The 18,374-nt window shown below is 43.9% G+C and overlaps 1 protein-coding gene and 1 non-coding gene across 2 annotated transcripts in view; both read right to left on the reverse strand.

The window, feature by feature from the left end:
- The window catches only part of LOC144697784 (uncharacterized), a 172,091-nt gene that overhangs the window by 86,856 nt on the left and 66,861 nt on the right, over positions 1–18,374 (reverse strand). Inside the window, exons 9-12 of the mRNA XM_078569780.1 lie at positions 17,591–17,648; positions 13,041–13,172; positions 11,871–12,033; positions 1,637–2,106 (exon numbers count right to left, since the gene is read on the reverse strand). Coding sequence (XP_078425906.1) covers positions 1,637–2,106; positions 11,871–12,033; positions 13,041–13,172; positions 17,591–17,648 — 823 coding nt within the window. The remainder of the gene's footprint in view (positions 1–1,636; positions 2,107–11,870; positions 12,034–13,040; positions 13,173–17,590; positions 17,649–18,374) is intronic.
- On the reverse strand, positions 14,305–14,469 carry LOC144698595 (U1 spliceosomal RNA). Its single transcript, XR_013580539.1, has one exon. It is a non-coding gene; the product is annotated as a U1 spliceosomal RNA (small nuclear RNA).

Here is an 18,374-nt window from a genome sequence, read left to right on the forward strand (position 1 = left end):
AGCAGGAATAGAGGGACCTGGGGCTTCATTGCTTTGATCTCTGAAGGTGACAGAATGTATTAAGAGAGTGGTTAGTAAAACCGATTGGATCTTGAGCTTCATAAATAGTGATATTGAGAACAAAAACAGCAAAGTTATGTTGAATTCTTTATAAAGCTCTGGTTAGGCCACAATTCGAGAATTGCATCCAGTTCTGGTCACCTCACTTTAGGGAGGATGTGAAGGTCATTGAGAAGGTGCAGAGGAGATTTACCAGAATGGTTCCTGCAAAGGAAGTTGAGGGGAGATTGGGAAAGGTGTACGAGATTATGACAGGTTTAGAAATGGTGAACAAAGAAAAGCTATTCCCATCAGCTGATCGTACAAGGACTCAAGGACAGAGGTTTAAAATTTTGGGTAAAAGCTGCGGGAGATGTCAGGAAGAATATCTTTACGCAGTGAGTGGTAATGACCTGGAGGTTACTGCCTATGAGGGGGGTGGAAATGGACATGGTAGTGATTTCAAAAGGAAATTGGACAGAAACATGAGGGAAATAAACTTGCAAGGATACGGGGATAGAGCAGGGGAATGGGACTGATTGGATTGTTCTACATAGCTGGCATGGACTCAATGAGCCTAATGGCCTCCTCTGTGCCATAATGACTCTGTGACTCTTATGTGTAATCTCATTCTGTAGTTTAACCCTTGGAGCTCAGATCACTCAGGTAAATATGTGCTACACTCCCTCCAAGGCCATTCTATCCTTCCTGATGTTTGTTGCCCAGAACTGAACACAGTTCTTCAGGTGTGCTCTAACCAGGGTTTGTGTGTCTCAGCATTTTTCCAGTCACACCTGAAATCGTCGCAGAATCACAGAGTGCAGAAGAGGCCCTTCGGCCCATCGAGTCTGCACCAACACAAGAAACACCTGACCTACCTACCTAATCCCATTTACCAGCACTTGGCCCATAGCCTTGAATGTTGGTCAAGATGTCAAGGCCCATTGGTCCCTAATGGGCCCTACTCTTTCCCTGGTTATCCTCTTCCCATTGGCATTGAAAAAAAAAATTTAGATCCCTGCAGTTAAATCTTTCAGACACTGAATTGGAGATTTTTCACCAAATATCAATTTACGATTGTAGTAAAAGTTCATAATTTTATTGTCAAGGGGTTCCTGCTGAAAGTTTTTGAAATTAAGGGGAAGGATCACAGATGGTACTTTTAAAAAGGGACACTGCAGCCCTGAAAATCAGTGACATTTTCAGAATATTAAACTCCAGCCAGTTATAGTGTTGTTAACATCAGCAGAAACAAAATATTGCCTGATGTTTGTTGCCCAGAACTGAACACTGAAATTACTCACCATGTCCATTTCCACCCCCCTCATAGGCAGTAACCTCCAGGTCATTACCACTCACTGTGTAAAAATATTCTTCCTCACATCTCCCACAGCTTTTACCCAAAATCTTAAACCTCTGTCCTTGAGTCCTTGTACGATCAGCTGATGAGAATAGCTTTTCTTTGTCCACCATATCTAAACCTGTCATAATCTTGTACACCTCTACTAATATCAATACTAAACAAGCTTACAAGCAGCAAGAACAGCAAGATCCAACCCCTGCAGTCACTTATGAACTTGCTGATGTCTCAGGAGGCATCGTGACTGAGTGAATCCCTTCCCACACACCGAGAGTTGAAGAACCTCTTCTCAGTGTGAGTGCGTTGGTGGGTCAGCAGGTTGAAAGACTTTGCAAATCCCTTCCCACACAGCGAGCAAGTGAACGGCCTCTCCCCAGTGTGAACTTGCTGGTGTGCGGTGAGGTTGAATGACCGACTGAATCCTTTCCCACATACGGAGCATGTGAACGGTCTCTCTGCAGTGTGAGTGCGTTGGTGAGCAGTGAGGTTGGATGACTGTCTGAAACTCTTCCCACAGGAAGTGCAGCTAAATGGCTTCTCCCCAGTGTGAATTTGCTGGTGTCTCAGCAGGGTGGGTAAAACTGTGAATCCCTTCCCACACATGGAGCAGGTGAACGGTCTCTCCCCAGTGTGAACTCGCTGGTGTAAAATGAGGGAGGATGCCTGTCTGAAACTCTTTCCACAGGAAGTGCAACTGAATGGCTTCTCTTCAATGTGTGACAGCAGGTGGGATGACCGAGTGAATCCTTTCCCACAAACAGAGCAAGTGAACAGCCTCTCTCCACTGTGAACTCGCTGGTGTGTCAGAAGATGGAATGACTGAGTGAATCCCTTCCCACACTCAGAGCAGGTGAATGGCCTCTCCCCAGTGTGAGTGCGTTGGTGTACAGTGAGTGCAGAAGAGTGCCTGAACCTCTTTCCACAGGAAGTGCAGTTGAATAGCTTCTCCTCAGTGTGAATTCGCTGGTGTGACCAAAGGCCAGATGACTGACCTAATCCTTCCCCACACACAGAGCAGGTGAATGGCCTTTCCCCTGTGTGACTGCGTCGATGGTTTTCCAGCAGGGATGGGTAACTGAATCCTTTCCCACAGTCCTCACATTTCCACGGTTTCTCCATAGTGTGGGTGTCCTTGTGTATCTCCAGGTTGGATGATCAGTTGAAGCCTCATCCAGACACAGAACATGTGTATGGTTTCTCCTCACTGTGAACGATGTGATGCTTTTTCAGGCTGTTTAACTGGTTAAAGCTCTTTCCACAGTCAGTTCACTGAGACACACTCACTCGGGTGTGAGTGTGTGTCTCAGTGTTTATCCAGTGACAGTGAAGTTCAGTATCTTTCCCCACCGACAGAACAGACAAACATTTCTCCTTCCACATTCAAAGTCTGAGAATATTCAGGTCCTGGTGAATTGAGTGACTCTGTCAGAAGATGTTTGGTTTAAGTTTCACATCTGCAAATCCTTCCCTTCTAATACTCTGGAAAATGAGTTTATAAAAGTCATCACTGTCAGTCCGGGATGGAAATTCAGAACAGACAATTCTAGCTTTAATGGAATATTGTTTTCTCTCTTGTTCCCCCAAAGCTGTAAATCCCCGTCCCACACACTCTCCCTCCTCCCTGGGCTGAAATCCAAACCCATCTCACTATCTCTGCCATTTCTTTCCTCCATTCCCAGTTTTCTCCCTCCCTCTGCTCTGCCTGGGTTCAGTTCTCCAGCTCCTGTCTGCAGACTGACAATAAAATCAATGAATTAATCATTTTCCCTCCTGATCACAGACACCCTCAAGCCCCGTCCACTCTCTGTTGCATCATCAAGGTGGCCATACATGCGTCTGCTCCCAGATGAACCAAGATGACAGCTGTTAACCTGGGCCTGCTCCTGGGAAGAAGCCCCAGAGCTGCAAACGCAGGACCTGCAGGCTCTTATTGGGGGTTTGGGGTCTCCAATGAGTGTTTCTGAATCCTCCACGCCCACCTCCCAGGGTTTCCTTCCTTCCCAGAGATCAGAGTCCTCACTGATTTCAATTGCTGAACACCCTCACCCTGGCAGGACTGTACCGAGTTTCCATACATAGGAACATTGGAATTAGGAGCAACAGTAGGCCATTCGGCCTCTCAAACCTGCTCCACCATTTGATAAGATCATGGCTGATCTGATTGTGGCCTCAACTCTATTTTCCTATTTATCCCCAAGAACCTGCGACTCCTTTGTCAATCGAGAATCGATATAACTCAGCCTTGAATATATTCAATGATCCAGCCCCACTGGTCTCAGGGGAAGAGAATTTCACAGCCTACTGGCCCTCTGACAATGAGTGATAATGAGCTGGAACTTGCTGCCTATGAGGGTGGTGGCAATGGACGTGGTGAATGATCTCAAAAGGAAATTGGATAAACACTTGAGGGAAATATATCTGTAAGAATACAGGGATAGAGCAGGGAAATGGGACTGACGGGATTGCTCTGGAGAGCTGGCATGGACTCAGTGGGCCGAATGGCTTCCTCTATGGCATAATGTCTCTGACTCTTTTGTGCAATCTTGCCTTGTAATTTAACCCTTCGGGTTCGGATATTATTCAGGTAAATCTGTGCTACACTCCCTCCGAGGCCATTCTATCCTTCCTAAGGTTTGCTGCCCAGAACCGGACACGGTTCTCCAGGTGTGCTCCAGGGTTTGTGTGTTTCAGTGCTTTTCCAGTCACACTGCTTCAGGATCACAGAATAGTTACAGCACAGAAGGAAGCCGTTCGGCCCTTTGTGTCTGTTCTGGCTCCCTAAAGGAGATATCCACCGTGTGCCACTCCCCTGCCTTCTCCCTGTAGCCCCGCACATTCTTCCTTTTCAAACAAGACAACCATTTCCTCTCGAATGCCTCGATGGAATCTGCCTCCATCACACTCTCAGGCAGTGCATTCCAGAGTCTAAACACTGGCTGTGTGATAAGGTTTTTCTCATATGACCATTGCTTCTTTCCCCAATTCCCTTCAATCTGTGTCCTCTGAATCTCCATCCTCCCACCAGCTTTTCCCTGTCCACTCTGTCCAGGCCCCTCATGACTTTGAACACCTCTATCAAATCTCCTCTCAACCTTCTCTTCTCCAAGGGGAACAGTCCGGACTTCTCAAATTTATATTTGTAACGGGTCCCAGGGATGAAGGACTTCATTCTCATGAATCTTTTCTGCACTCTCTCTAATGCCTTCACATCCTTCCCAAAGTGTGGTGCCCAGAAATAGACACAATACCCCAGTTGAGGAGGAACCAGTCTTGCATCCAAGTTTAACATAACAACTTGCTCTTGTACTCAATGTCCCTATTAATAAACCCCAGGATGCTGTGTGCTTTACAAACTGCTTTCCAAACCTTCCCTGCCACCTACAACATATACACATATACATCCAGGTTTCTCTGCTCCTATACCCACTTTAGACTTGTATTCTTTCTTTTCTATTGTCTCCCAACGTTCTTCTGACCAAAATGAATCACGTCACGTTTCTCTGCATTACATTTCATCTGCTACTTGTCCACCCTGTCTACCAACCTGTCTACGTCCTTTTGAAGTTCCACGCTATCGTCCTCACAGTTCACAATGCTTCCAAGTTTTGTAATGTTTGTGAATTTTGAAACTGAGCCCTGTATACCAAGGTGTAGATCATTAATATTTTTTCAGGAATAGCAGAGCTCCTAATGCTGATCCATTGTGAACTCCACTATAAATCTTTGTCCAGTCCGAAAAACAACCATTAACCACTGCACCACTACTCTTTGTTTCCAGGCGCTCAGCCAATTTCATATCCATGTTGTTACTGTCCCTTTGATCACATGAGCTGTAACTTTTCTCTCAAGGCTGTTGTGCTGCACTTTATCAAATGCCTTTTGGAAGTCCATCTACACCACATAAACAGAATTACCCTCAACACCCCTCTCTGATGCCTCTTCAAAAAACTCAAGCAAGTTAGATAAGCCGGTTCTGAGAAAGAGTCATATCAGACTCGAAACATTAACTCTGTTTCTCTCTCTACAGATGCTGTCTGACTTGCAGAGTTTTTACAGAACTTTCTGTTTTTATTTTAGATAAACATAATTTGCCATTATTAATTTTGTCCAGAATTATCGTTTCTAGAAGCTTCCACACCACAGAAGTTAAACTGATAGACCTGTAGTTGCTGAGCTTATCTTTAGACCCTTTCTGAACAAGGGTGGAACCTTTGGAATTCTCCAGTCCTCTGGCATCACCCGAGTATAAGGAATATTGAAAAGTTCTGGCCAGTGCCTCCGCAATTCCCACTCTCACTTCCCTCAGTATCCATGGATGCAAACCATCCTGGTACATTGTCCATTTTAAGTACAGACAGCCTATCCAATATTTCATCAATTTTAAACCCTTCAGGGGTCTCAACTACCTCCTCTTTCACCATGACCTGTGCAACGTCTTTTTCTTTAGTAAAGACAGGTGCAAACTATTAATTTAATACCTCAGCCATGCCCCCTGCCTCCATGTGTAAATCACTTTGTGGTTCCTAATCAGCCCCACCCATCCCTTCATCATCCTTTGTATGTCTATAGAAGACATTTTAATTTCTTTCTATGTTAGCCATCAATTTCTTTTCATACTCTCTCTTTGCTTCTCTTAATTGCTTTTCCAATTCTGCTATGAACCTTTTTTATTCAGCTTATTACACCTGACATCTGCAATAAAGCACACTTTTTCTTCTTCATCTTAATCTCTGTTGTTAATCTCATTGTGAGCGCTCTGGATTTCTTTCCCCTATATTTTGGCTCGTGGGAATGTACCTTGACTGTGTCCAAACTATCTCTTTTTTTAAGGCAGCCAATTTTTCAGTTCCAGTTTCACCTGCCAACGTTTGATTCCAACTTAACTGGGTCAGATCCATTCTTACCTTACTGAAGTTCATTATTCGCATGCTTACTTGAAATCTTTGCCTACAGACAAACTGTTTCACTTCTACATTCAAACTTTGGGTGATATTCAGGTTCTGATGAATCGAATGACTGTCAGATGTTTGGTTTGAGTTTCCCGTCTGTCAATCCTCCACTTCCAGTGTCCTGTAAGTTTACAATAACCATCACTATAAATCCAGGATGGAAACTGAGTTTGTTGTGTGTAAACCCTCCCCTTCTAACCCATTGTCAAGATAGTTTCCAAAACGCATCCCTGTCAGTCCAGGATAGAAATTCACAATATTCTCTTCTCCTGCTGACAGGGACAGGGATGTCCGCGCATGCGCCCTTCTGAACAAGATGGCGGCCGTTAATCCGGGCCTCTCACCGAGGGACGCGGATCGGGGCAGCTGCCGTCCACAAATACCAGCGAGGAACCGGTAGCTTGTTATCCTGGCTTCAGAACGACTCAAGGTGTTTACGAAACCTGCCCGTCTGCCCGCCGGCTGCATCTCTCCCTCAATTCCGCCCATTATCTTACCGGCTGCGGACCTAACAAACAAGCAGCTTTCTTTCGCCGTGCATCACACTGCGCATGCTCCATACTCGTGGCGGGATTGCACCTGCGCACTGATGTCCAGCTCCAGCAGCCACACTGTGCATGCTACCGTCACAATGCCTGGGTGATTGATGGCAGCTCTGGACCAATAGGAAGAGGTGGCAGGACTGCAGGACCAAAGGGGAGCGGCTGGCCCTGCAGCCAATTGGAGTGAATGAGGGGCGGGGCTTAACCAGGATCTCCCTCATTTGCTGAAACTGCATTATTTTGAAAGCTGGTTTGCCTCAAACTCCAGGAGAAAACTGGATCTTTCTGTTTGTGGCTTTAAACAGATGAAACCCTGTAGGTGTGGATCAAACATTTCAACATTTGTTACTGAAATGTGGGGACATGGTGAAACAAGGCACAAACTTAAAGGAATAACTGGGCAGACAGGGAATTCACCATTAGAACAAAGGGAGTCCTTGGTTTCAATATATGAACCGGCAGAAGGGTTAGGACAGGTCAGGGAGAAGGTTAATATTCAGAATAACACAGAATGTAAAGGGAAAACTGATCTCAAAGACAATTTGTTGTAACGTGTGTGGAGGGGATGTGCTGAACCAGGTTTCAAGAGGTTAAACATGTTTTCTATATTGCACAATCACAAAGTTTCAAAGATGAGACATGAAAGCCCTCAACATTAATCATGACAAATGGGAAGCTAACTGATGATTGATGCAATTGGAAACACCAGCTGTGGGAAGGAGTTCACCACCACAGCGACATGTCATTTCAGAAACTCCAACACAGACAAACAAGGTGTCAGCAGAGATCATCCCGCAACACGAGTAAGGAAAACCTTCATACGAGGCACTTTTGCCTTTACAGAATTGGCTTGTTCAACCATCAGATGAAGTACAGCAGATTGTCTCATCTGATCTCACCAAAGTTCTGAGGCTGCATTCCCATCATCTCTCACAGATGGACAGATGCTAAACATATGGGACAATCACATTAAAATCTGGAACTCAGATGGGGATAAGGATTGGTGTCAGGCGGGAAGGTCTGGATCAATGTCTTACTCCAGGAAGCTTTAAAATCAGAATGACAGCATTTCAGAAATTATTTCTGTGATATCAGTGATCCCATTCCTATCTGTTAGTAAGACCGATGGAAGTATTTAGTGGAGACAGTAGCATGCTGGAGGATGATGTATACAAGGGTTTTCTGAACTGAGGATAATAGTGAGGGGAAAGGAAGGGATCTTGAAAAAAAAACAGACTCTTCATGTTGTTACAAAGGACATGGGACCTTCCACTTGGTTTGACACAACGTACACACAAACCCACATGGATTCACTTTCTATCGATCAGGTGGACCAGGTTTTGCCTCACACCGCCAACCCGACTACTGACTAAGACTGGCGATAAAGTATCAATGTCTGTAAGGACCAAAAAGTTATAGAAATTCAAGTAAACATCACCCTCCAGGGACTCAAAGCAGTTCTAATTATCTAATTCCAGTACTTTCTCTGAACCTGAATCTATAATGGACAACATCTTGAATAGACATAATGACAAAAAGCTAAGCCACCAATAGATATTAGGTGGTCTATGGTGATCAGCCCTGGTGGGAGATTTTAGATAATACAGAATATCTTTGCATAATTGCAGCCTCTACTTTCCTATTGGTATTCCAGATAATTGCCTTTATATTGATGGTCTCGGTGAAGGTCAGGCCACAGAGCAGAATGGATGAAAAGATGGCTCCAAACTCCCTGTAAATCTAACCCCCTGATTTCGGTTTTGTAGCCATCTTTCCATCCATTCTGCTGCCTGGACCTTCACTCCACACAGCCTGATCTTGGTCACCTTGTGCACACTGTTATGGATAACAAGCTGGTTACAAAACAGAAAACAGAGAGAAGAGGTTAAGAGTAGCGACTCAGACTGGTAAAAGATGGGAATTGATGTTCCACAGGGAGCAATGCTGGAACCACTGTTATTCACAATTTACATAAACAATTTGGACTCAGAAACCCAATTTTAAAATTTGGGAGCAGCATTACAGTAAATCACAGATAAGAATTCCCAGTTAATAAAACTTTGTTGTACAGTTCATTAAATCTTTAATTCAGTAGCAGAGTGTACAATGACATGAGGAAGTGATGTACTGATTTATTTATGAAGTCATTGATTTCCAAACTGGGAAGTACAGTTAATACTGAGGAATATTGCAACAAAATCCTGGGATCTAACACACACACATCAATATAGCAGGGAATTCCTGGAAACATGGTGTAGGTCCTTCTTTATCTGGAGATTAAATGTCTGTTGTATAATTGTCCCAGGAGTTAAAAGGATCCTGTGAATTCCTCCTTGTGTTATTTTAATACAGACTTTACACTATTTACTTTTAGCTCCGTTTTACTATGTTAAAGGTGCTATGTCAATACAAGTTGTTGTTGACGTTGGCTTAAAGTAGTAGACTCAGGACTGTCACCAATAAACCTTAAAAACTTCACAGAATAATCACCACAGTCATTTTTAAACTGGAGATTTATTCCTGCCATTTCAGTTTCAGTCAGGAACACAGCACAGTTTTACACCAATCTCTGATTTAACAGCACATTTCCAGACTGCCTGACTCAGGTTGTACAAACACAGTTGTAAAGGAGCCTTCTACTCAGTGCCTGGGAACTTTGAAACCCAATGATTCCAAACAGAAATCAGAGGGTTAGATTTACAGGGAGTTTGTATTTTTCCATCCATTTTTCTATGTGGCCTTGGACTCCACAGCCTGACCTTGGTCATCTTTAGGCTGTATATACTGCACAGAAGTGGCTGTGACACATTTCTCACACACCTCAGGATTAATCCACATGTGGGTTTTGCTGTCAGTGAAGAAATATGAGAAAGACCAAAGTGCCATTTGTCCCTCTCAGTGTGACGCTAAAGGACTGCGTCCAGGCTGAAGTTCTGTTCCTGCTGTATGATCCTCCCCCAGATTGTCCTTCCTGAGCTCCAGCCAGGTGATGGTAAACACTCAGGTACGAAAGACAAAATTGTACAACAATGTGTGAAAAACAAAGTTTGACATGCTATGTCCAACAAGCCTAGTCTGTCCAACCTGTCCAACCTTTCCTCATAAGACAACCCGCCCATTCCTGGTAATGATCAACTAAACCTTCGCTGAACTGCTTCCAATGCATTTACATCTTTCCTTAAATAATGAGACCAATATTACACATAGTACTCCAGATGTGGGCTCACCAAGTGCCCTGTATAACTGAAGCATAACCTCCCTACTTCTGTATTCAATTTCCCTTGCAATGAACGATAATATTCTTTCAGCTTTGCTAATTTCTTGTGGTACCTGCACACTAACCTTTTGCGATTCATGCACTGGGACACCCAGATCCCTCTGAATCTCAGAGCTCTGCAGTCTCTCACCATTTAAATATGCTTTTTTATTCGTCCTGCCAACATGGACAACGTCACATTTTCCCACATTATACTCCGCTTGCCAGATCTTTGCCTACTCACCTAACCTATTTGTATCCTTTTGTAGCCTCCTTATGTCCTCTTCACAATTTATTTTCCTACCTGTGTGTCATAAGTAAATTTAGCAACCATACCATTGGTTCCTTCATCCAAATCATTTATATAAATTATAAAGAGTTGAAGTCCCAGCACTGATCCTTGTGGCACACTAACCATCACATTCTGCTAATCAGAAATATACCCATTTATGCCCTTTCTCTGTTTCCTGTTAGCTAGCTAATCTTCCATTCATGTCAATATGTTACCCCCTACACCATGAGATTTTATTTTCCACAATAACCTTTAATGTGACATCTTATCAAAAGCCCTCTGGAAATATAGGTACAGTACATCCACCAGTTCCCCTTTATCCACAGCACCTATTACTTCTTCAAAGAACCCCAATAAATTGGTTAAGCATGATTTCCCTCTCACAAAACCTTGTTGACTCTGCCTGATTACCTTGAATTTATCTAAGTGCCCTGTTATAACACTTGTAACATTTTTCCTATGATAGATATTAAGTTAACTGGCCTATACTTTCCTGCTCTCTGTCTCCCTCCCTTTTCTATTTTCCTATCTCATGAGACCTTCCCCGAATCTAGCGAATTTTGGAAAATTAAAACCAACGCATCAACTATCTCACTAGCCACTTCTTTTAAGACCCGAGGATGAAATCCATCAGGACAGGGGGACTTGTCAGCCCGCAGCTCCAACAATTTGCTCGGTACCACTTCCCTGGTGATTGTAATTTTCTTGAGCTCCTCCCCCTTCCAAATCCTGATTTACAGCCATTCTTGGCATATTACTTGTATCCTCTATAGTGAAGACAATGCAAAATCCCTCTTCAATTCATCTGCCATTATTAACTCCCCAGACTCACTTTCTATAGGAGCAACCCTCATTTTGTTAACTCTTTTCATTTTAAAATATCAATATTTACTCTTACTATCTGTCTTTATATTTCTAACTAGCTTTCTCTTGTTCTCGACCTTTTCCCTCTTTATTAATCTTTCAGTCATTCTTTTCTTTTTTTTAATTCTGTCCAGTCTTCTGAGCTGCCACCCATCTTTGCATAATTATATTTCAGCAGAAACAAACTCCAGCTGGCGGAATGAAAGAATTCAATCCTGAACAGGATTAACAGCAACAGTAACCACAGATTTCAATCCCCATAGTCACTCGTGAACTCGCTGGTGTGTAATCAGATCCTTTTCACTTTTAAAGGTCTCACAGTCAGAACATTTAAAAGGTCTCTGATCAGTATGAACAAGTTGATGTGTCAGAAGGTGGGATGACCGAATGAATCCCTTTCCACACATGGAACATGTGAATGGCCTCTTGCCAGTGTGAACTCGCTGATGTGTCAACAGGTCAGATGAATTGGTATATCCCTTCCCGCACATGGAGCAGGTGAATGGCCTCTTCCCAGTGTGAATTCGCTGGTGTGTCAGTAGTTTGGATGGCCGATTAAGTCCCTTGCCACAGATAAAGCAGGTGTATGGACTTTCCCCAGTGTGAATTCTCTGGTGAGTCAGAAGCCTGGATAATCGGTTAAATCCCTCTCCACACAAGGAACAGATGAATGGACTCTCCCCAGTGTGAATGCGCCGGTGTGTCAACAGGTAGGATGACTGAGTGAATCCCTTCCTGCACACGAGCAGGTGAACGGCCTCTCTAAACTATGAGTTTGCTGGTGCCTCAGAAAGTTTGATGAATGACTGATTGCCTTCCCACACACGGAGCAGATGACTGAACTCTGCTCAGTGTGAATGTGCTCGTGTCTCAGAAGGTTGGATGAATGAGTGAATCCCTTCCCACAGACGGAGCAGGTGAATGGCCTCTCCTCAGTGTGGCTGCGTTGATGAATTTCCAGCTTTGATGGGGAACCAAATCCCTTCCCACAGTCCCCACATTTCCACGGTTTCACCATGGTGCCGGTGTCCTTGTGGCTGTCCATGTTGAATGGTCAGTTTAAACCTCATCCACACAATTTGTCCTCGCTGTGAATGGTGCAATGCTTTTTCAGGCTGTACAATTGGTAAAACATTTCTCCTTCTATATTAAAGATTCAATGATATCCAGCTCCTGGTGTACTGAGTGAATCTGTCAGATTTTGACGTGATGTTTTCTTTGAGTTTCCTGTCAGCAAATCTTCCTGTTCAAGTATCCTGTAAAAGGAGTTTACAAAAGTCAGTAAGGGATAGAAATTCAGAACAGACAATTCCAGTTTCTTTCCTTTTGCTAATTTGTTCATGTGATGTGGGTGTCACTGGCAAGACCAGTATTTGATGCCCAGCTGGAATTGCCTTGAGAAGATGGTGGTGAGCCACTTCCTTGAACTGCTGCAGTCCACGTGGTGTCGGTGCTGTTAGGAAGGGAGGCCCATGATTTCAACTCAGCGACAGTGAAGGAACAGCGATACATTCCCAAGTCTGACTTATGATGGATGAAAGGTGATTGGTAAAGCAGCTGAAGATGGTTGGGCCTCGGACACTGACCTGAGGAACTCCAACAGAGATGTCCTGGGATTGAGATAACAAAGAATAAAAAAACACTGAGAAATGTTAACTTGTGTTGTTGATAAAAGAGATACTCATTTAATTTTTCAGAGATGACTGATTCCCCAGGGGTTCACTCTGACTCCCCTGACTGACTGACTCAGGGTCCAGTCCTCAATGCCCCCGATTGGTGACTGAACTCGCTGCTCCTTTGCTCCTCCGGCCTCTGAGCTCCTCTTGCTGTTGTTTCCCAGGACAGTCAATGTCCGCTCTCCAACATGACCCTGTCAGATGGAGTTCAGGGGCTCAGAGGAAGAAAAGAAAATGAGGCGGTGAATATGAGTTGGGAGAAACAAGGAGAGAAACAGGATTCAATGGAGAAACTGAGCGGGGGGCAAGCGCAGCCTCAGGAACAGCGAGTGCGGCTCTCAGAGGCCGAATGAGAGCGGCCGGGCCCGGCGGCCGTGCGGTGATCTCCCCGGGCTGGGGGTCGGGGCTGCCCATTAAAGCGATGCTGCAGCGCCTCCCCCATCCTCGCCGCGGCTTCCCGGTTTCTTCTCCATTTCCACCGAGTCCGACTCACAACAAAGGAGCCGCCCAGAAACGGGATTCCTGTTGGTCATTTTCTATTCATTTTACGGAGGTTTTGGGTTTAGATTTCTTTCTGTCTCTCTCCAGCTTTCTTTCTCCGTTTATTTCTTCGCTTTGCGCTATTGAAGTCTTGAAGAAATAATGGCAAGTGAATGGAAAGCCTGTTTATGAGATAAACACACAGCAGGGGAAGTGAGCTGCAGAAGGGGCAGGGAAAGACTTTACACATGGGGAGAGGGGGGCAGGAGTTTGAGAAGGTAGAAATCACAGAGGGAGCTGTTGAAGTGGGAGATTATACAGAGGGGGTGGGAGGCTGCTGTTGATTTCGGAGGGGGGTAATTAGAATGTACATGGGGACAGGGTACTTGCACATGTTTGAAATAGTGAGGGTTCGCAGTTGCATGTTTTAAATGGTGAATGTATATGAATGATGATATTATAACGAAGTCCAGAGAGATACGGGGTGGGTTGGGAGGTGGAGGGTGGTGCTGGAAGGAGTGCAGGGACTGTTTTGATGGTGGGTTGGGTATTATATGGGGGTTTGAGAGAGAATATTGGAGTGGGCAAATACGGGGTTAAAAATGGCGCGTGGAATTTGGCGGCCGCAAAAGAAATGGCAGCGATAAAATGATGCGGAGATGGAATAATCGCCTGTTGATAATCGCAGGGAGGAAAAGAATGGGGGTTGGATAGTTGCGGGAGGGAAAACAAAAGAGTCTAGATTTCGAAAGAGTACTTTGTGGCCCAAATTGTTTACATTGGATAAGATATAGCAAAGAAGCTCATTAAACAAATAAGTTGAAGTCTATTTTTTGAATTGTAAATCAGGGGAGAGCGCGAACGCAGTCCCCCACTACCACAAATTTTGCAGTCGAGTATCCCGCATTTGGGGACATCGCAGGCATCAGCACACCCGAAGTGCAATGGGATAGCCTCGTCCTGGGAGAACAACCTACATGATCATTGTTTGCTCCCCTGCCAGGTAAGTATACCCTAAACTCTCACACGCTGCCAGCCGGCATCAAGCACTACCTCTCATAGTCACATACACTAATTTTTAAAAATCATAACGTCACCCTGTTCATATTTTTCCATTAAGCAGCTCAGTTTTTCTCATGTATTGTAGAACATGCTTAACTATCCCTCTAGATGGAGAAAAGGTAGCTGATATACTGTCCTCCATTTATATTTGCATAATGCCTTAAAAGGAGACAAACCGCCTTCCTGGGCCACTGGCTGAAATACAAGTATTCGCCAATTAGTGGCGCTGTTCCCTCAATATAAGACACTCGTTAGGCCTCAGTTGGAATATTGTATATAGTTCTGGGCGCCACGCTGTACCTTGCGTGTCCTGCCATCCAGTCATAATTAGCAGATTCTTTCAGATAATATCACCACCTTCAACACCTCTTTGTTCTTTTGTCTGTGACATCTTTTGATTATCTGCTCCTATCGCTGCTTGCTTGTCCCTACAACCACCTCCCCCCCCCCAACCACTTCTCTCTCCCCCTCCCCCCCACAACTTAAACCAGCTTATATTTCACCCCTCTCCTATTTTTACTTAGTTCTGTTGAAGGGTCATGAGGACTCGAAACGTCAACTTTGTTCTTCTCCGCTGATGCTGCCAGACCTGCTGAGTTTTTCCAGGTAATTCTGTTTTTTGTTTTGAGTTATGAAGATAGTTTGGAGAGGTTGGGACTGTTCTTCTGGAGAGGAGAAGGTGAAGAGGAGATTTGACTGAGGTGTTCAAAATCACGTGGGGGTTCGATAGAGTAAATAGGGAGAAACTCATCGAGGGAACGAGAGGGCACAGATTTAAAGTGATTTGCAAAAGAAGTTACGGGGAGAAGGCGGGAGAATGGGGTTGAGAAACTTATCAGCCATGATTGAATGGCGGAGCAGACTCGATGGGCCGAATGGTCTAATTTCTGCTCCTATGTCTTATGGTCTAAGTAAATGTGATGTGAAAAAAAACTTTCTCACACAGCGACTGGTTCGAGTTGGGAATGCACTGCCTGGAGGTGTGGTGGAGGCAGGTTCAACTGAGGCATTCATGAGGGCAATAGATGATTATTTATATAGAAACAATGTGCAGGGTTACAGGGAAAAGGCAGGAGAGTGGCACCAAGTTACAATGCTCAGAGAGCCGGTGCAGACACGATGGGCCAAATGGCCTCCTTCTGCACCGTAACAATTCTGTGAACTGAGGCAGAGTAACGTGTAATATAAAGAGAGACATGGTCGAGTTTGGTAATAATCAGATAGGGTCTAGTGCAGTAATATCTTGAATATAGCCGATTGTAATATAAGGAGAGATATGGTGCAATGCAGTAATAACTGAGGTAGATCCTAGTATGTTATAAATAGAGGCATTGGCTTAGTGCAGGAATCTGAGACAGTGTTTTCAGTAATGTAATCAGAGATACATTCTACTTTAACATAAATACCGATACAGTCTATTTTAATATAAACAGTAACTCAATCTGTACTTTTGGGAGGTTTTAATTCCTCATTTATCAACAGAAACAGACATAGTAACAAAGTTTCAATTGTGAAACAACTTTATGGAGTCAAAGTCAGGACAGGTTTATCAAGTTTCATGTAAACTACAGCAACAAGCTCTGGCAATGATTTACAGTTTAATGTGGGTTATTCTACCTGTGTCAAATCTGTTTCTTCTCTGTTTCTCCTTCTCTTGGCTGCTGGTCTCGGCTTCTTCTCCTCCACATGGCCTTGCTCAGGAGGATCTCTTTCTTGTTGCCTCTTATCCAATTAACCTCTGCCCCATCCCAATCAATATTCATCCCTGTGGTGATCATGCCCTGAGAATGTTTCTCTTAACCAATCAGGTATAGTTCATGTCAGCAATGTTAGCCTTAGTTAATCACCTAAATTTTCGTATTCACAGTTCATGTCAGGAATGTTAGCCTTGGTTAATCATGTAATGTTCCGTGTATTCACCATGGTTCTATTTCCTCGTACCTGCAGGCTGCTACATCCTGTTGCCATTTATCTCAGAGAGGCCCCTACATTCCTGCCTTTGGCTCACACAACCAATCTTCAAGAACTTTAGTTTTTAGCTGCAGTAAGTGTTTTAAAGATTGTCATTATTTCCCAGAATCTTTCTCCCGTGGAATTAATTTATATTATGCCCTATTTCTCCATTTTCCTTCCTCACTATAACACAAAAGGGGTTTTAACAGAGTTCAGTGTTAATAATTTTACACCATCTTCTATTGAAGACCTCTGGTTATTCTCTTTCCCACGAGAGAAAACGTTCTCTCTGTTTCCTCTCTATCGAAATCTTTCACAATTTTAAAGACCTCTATTAGGTCACCCTTCAGCCTGCTATTTTTCAGGGGGAAGGGACTCAGTCTGTCAATCCTTTCCTCATATGTATTTCTGGTATCATCCTTGTAAATATTCTCTGCTCCCTCTCCAGGGTCTCTCTATTTGTTTTATAAAATGGTGACCAGAGCTGTACTCATTACTCTCAGTGTGGTCTGACCAGGGTTCCAGGCAGCTTTAGCAGAACTTCCCCACATTCCAATTCCATTCCTCAAGAAATAAAACCTAGTGCTCGATTTGCTCATTTTATGGCCTTGCTCTGAATGATACAATTATACTCAGAGATCCCTTAGTTCCTTTTTTCCACCCAGGCTCACACCTTCCAAGTAATAAATGACCTCCTCATTCTTCTGACCAAAATCTACTACCTCACATTTAACTGTGTTCAACTTCATTTTGTGTGCTCCTGAAATCAAGGGGCTGAGGGCAGTGGTGTGGTGTGGTGCTAATATCACTGCATCAGTAATCCCGAGATTCAGGCTAATCCTCTGGGGGCATGGGTTCAAATCCCATCACAGCAGTTGATGGAGTTTAAATTCAATTAATGAATCTGGAATTGAAAGCTAGTCTCAGTAATCGATAGTCGTAAAAATCCATCTGGTTCACTGATGCCCTTTAGGGAAGGAAATCTACCATCCTTACCTGGTCTGGCCTACATGTGACTCCAAACTCCCACAACAATGTAGTTGACTCTTGTGCTCGGGTCTCGGGACATTTTAATCTGTTCAAGGGTAAATCCAAGTTGTTGTTGTCACTGCCTTACATTGGGAGACTCCAGAATGTTACACAAACGCTTGGAAATTTTCAGACTGGAAACATCACTTTCAGTCAGGAACAGGTCGCAGTTTCACACCAATCTCTGATTTAACAGTTTGTTTGGTAAAATATCACCATCTAATAATCTTTATGAGATGTTAAGAAATTCATTGAATATTAATAGAAACAGCTCTCGTACTCTCTGTTACGAAGAAAGCTTCCACAGCAGCTTGCTGGGTGACAAACACAGGACAGGCCTGTTATCTCTACCAAGGACATCTCTCTATCAATGTCCCTGAAACAAGAGATCTCTAACCCTGATCAGGTTGGATCTGATGACCCACATGTAAACCAACTGTCTGAGTGAAGTTTAAACAGGCTCGAGAGGGAACATCATTTTGGACAGTAAAGGTTTTTTCAAACTGATCCATAATGATCTGGCTTCAGATTAACACCAAACACTTGGACTAGATCCAGAAGAATGAGAACAGAAGAGGCTGCCACATCAAGCTGCAGAGATCAGCTTCATCTGTCCGATCATCCAATCCAGGACCAGTAAACCATCCAGAGGAGACTGTCACCTCCAGCCATGGAGATCAGCATCTCCCTGATCCGGGACCAGTAAACCATTCCGAGGAGACTGTCACCTCCAGCCACAGAGATCAGGATTGGTAAACCATTCTCAGCTGTTACAGGTTGTGTATCTTTTCTGAATATTTAACTGATGTATCGTATCTAAATGTTGCCTCTTAATAAAATGCTGAAAAATCACCAATGACTTCAACAGCTCC

Source organism: Cetorhinus maximus, chromosome 23 (genome assembly GCF_964194155.1).
Source record: "Cetorhinus maximus chromosome 23, sCetMax3.hap1.1, whole genome shotgun sequence".
NCBI lineage: Eukaryota > Metazoa > Chordata > Chondrichthyes > Lamniformes > Cetorhinidae > Cetorhinus > Cetorhinus maximus.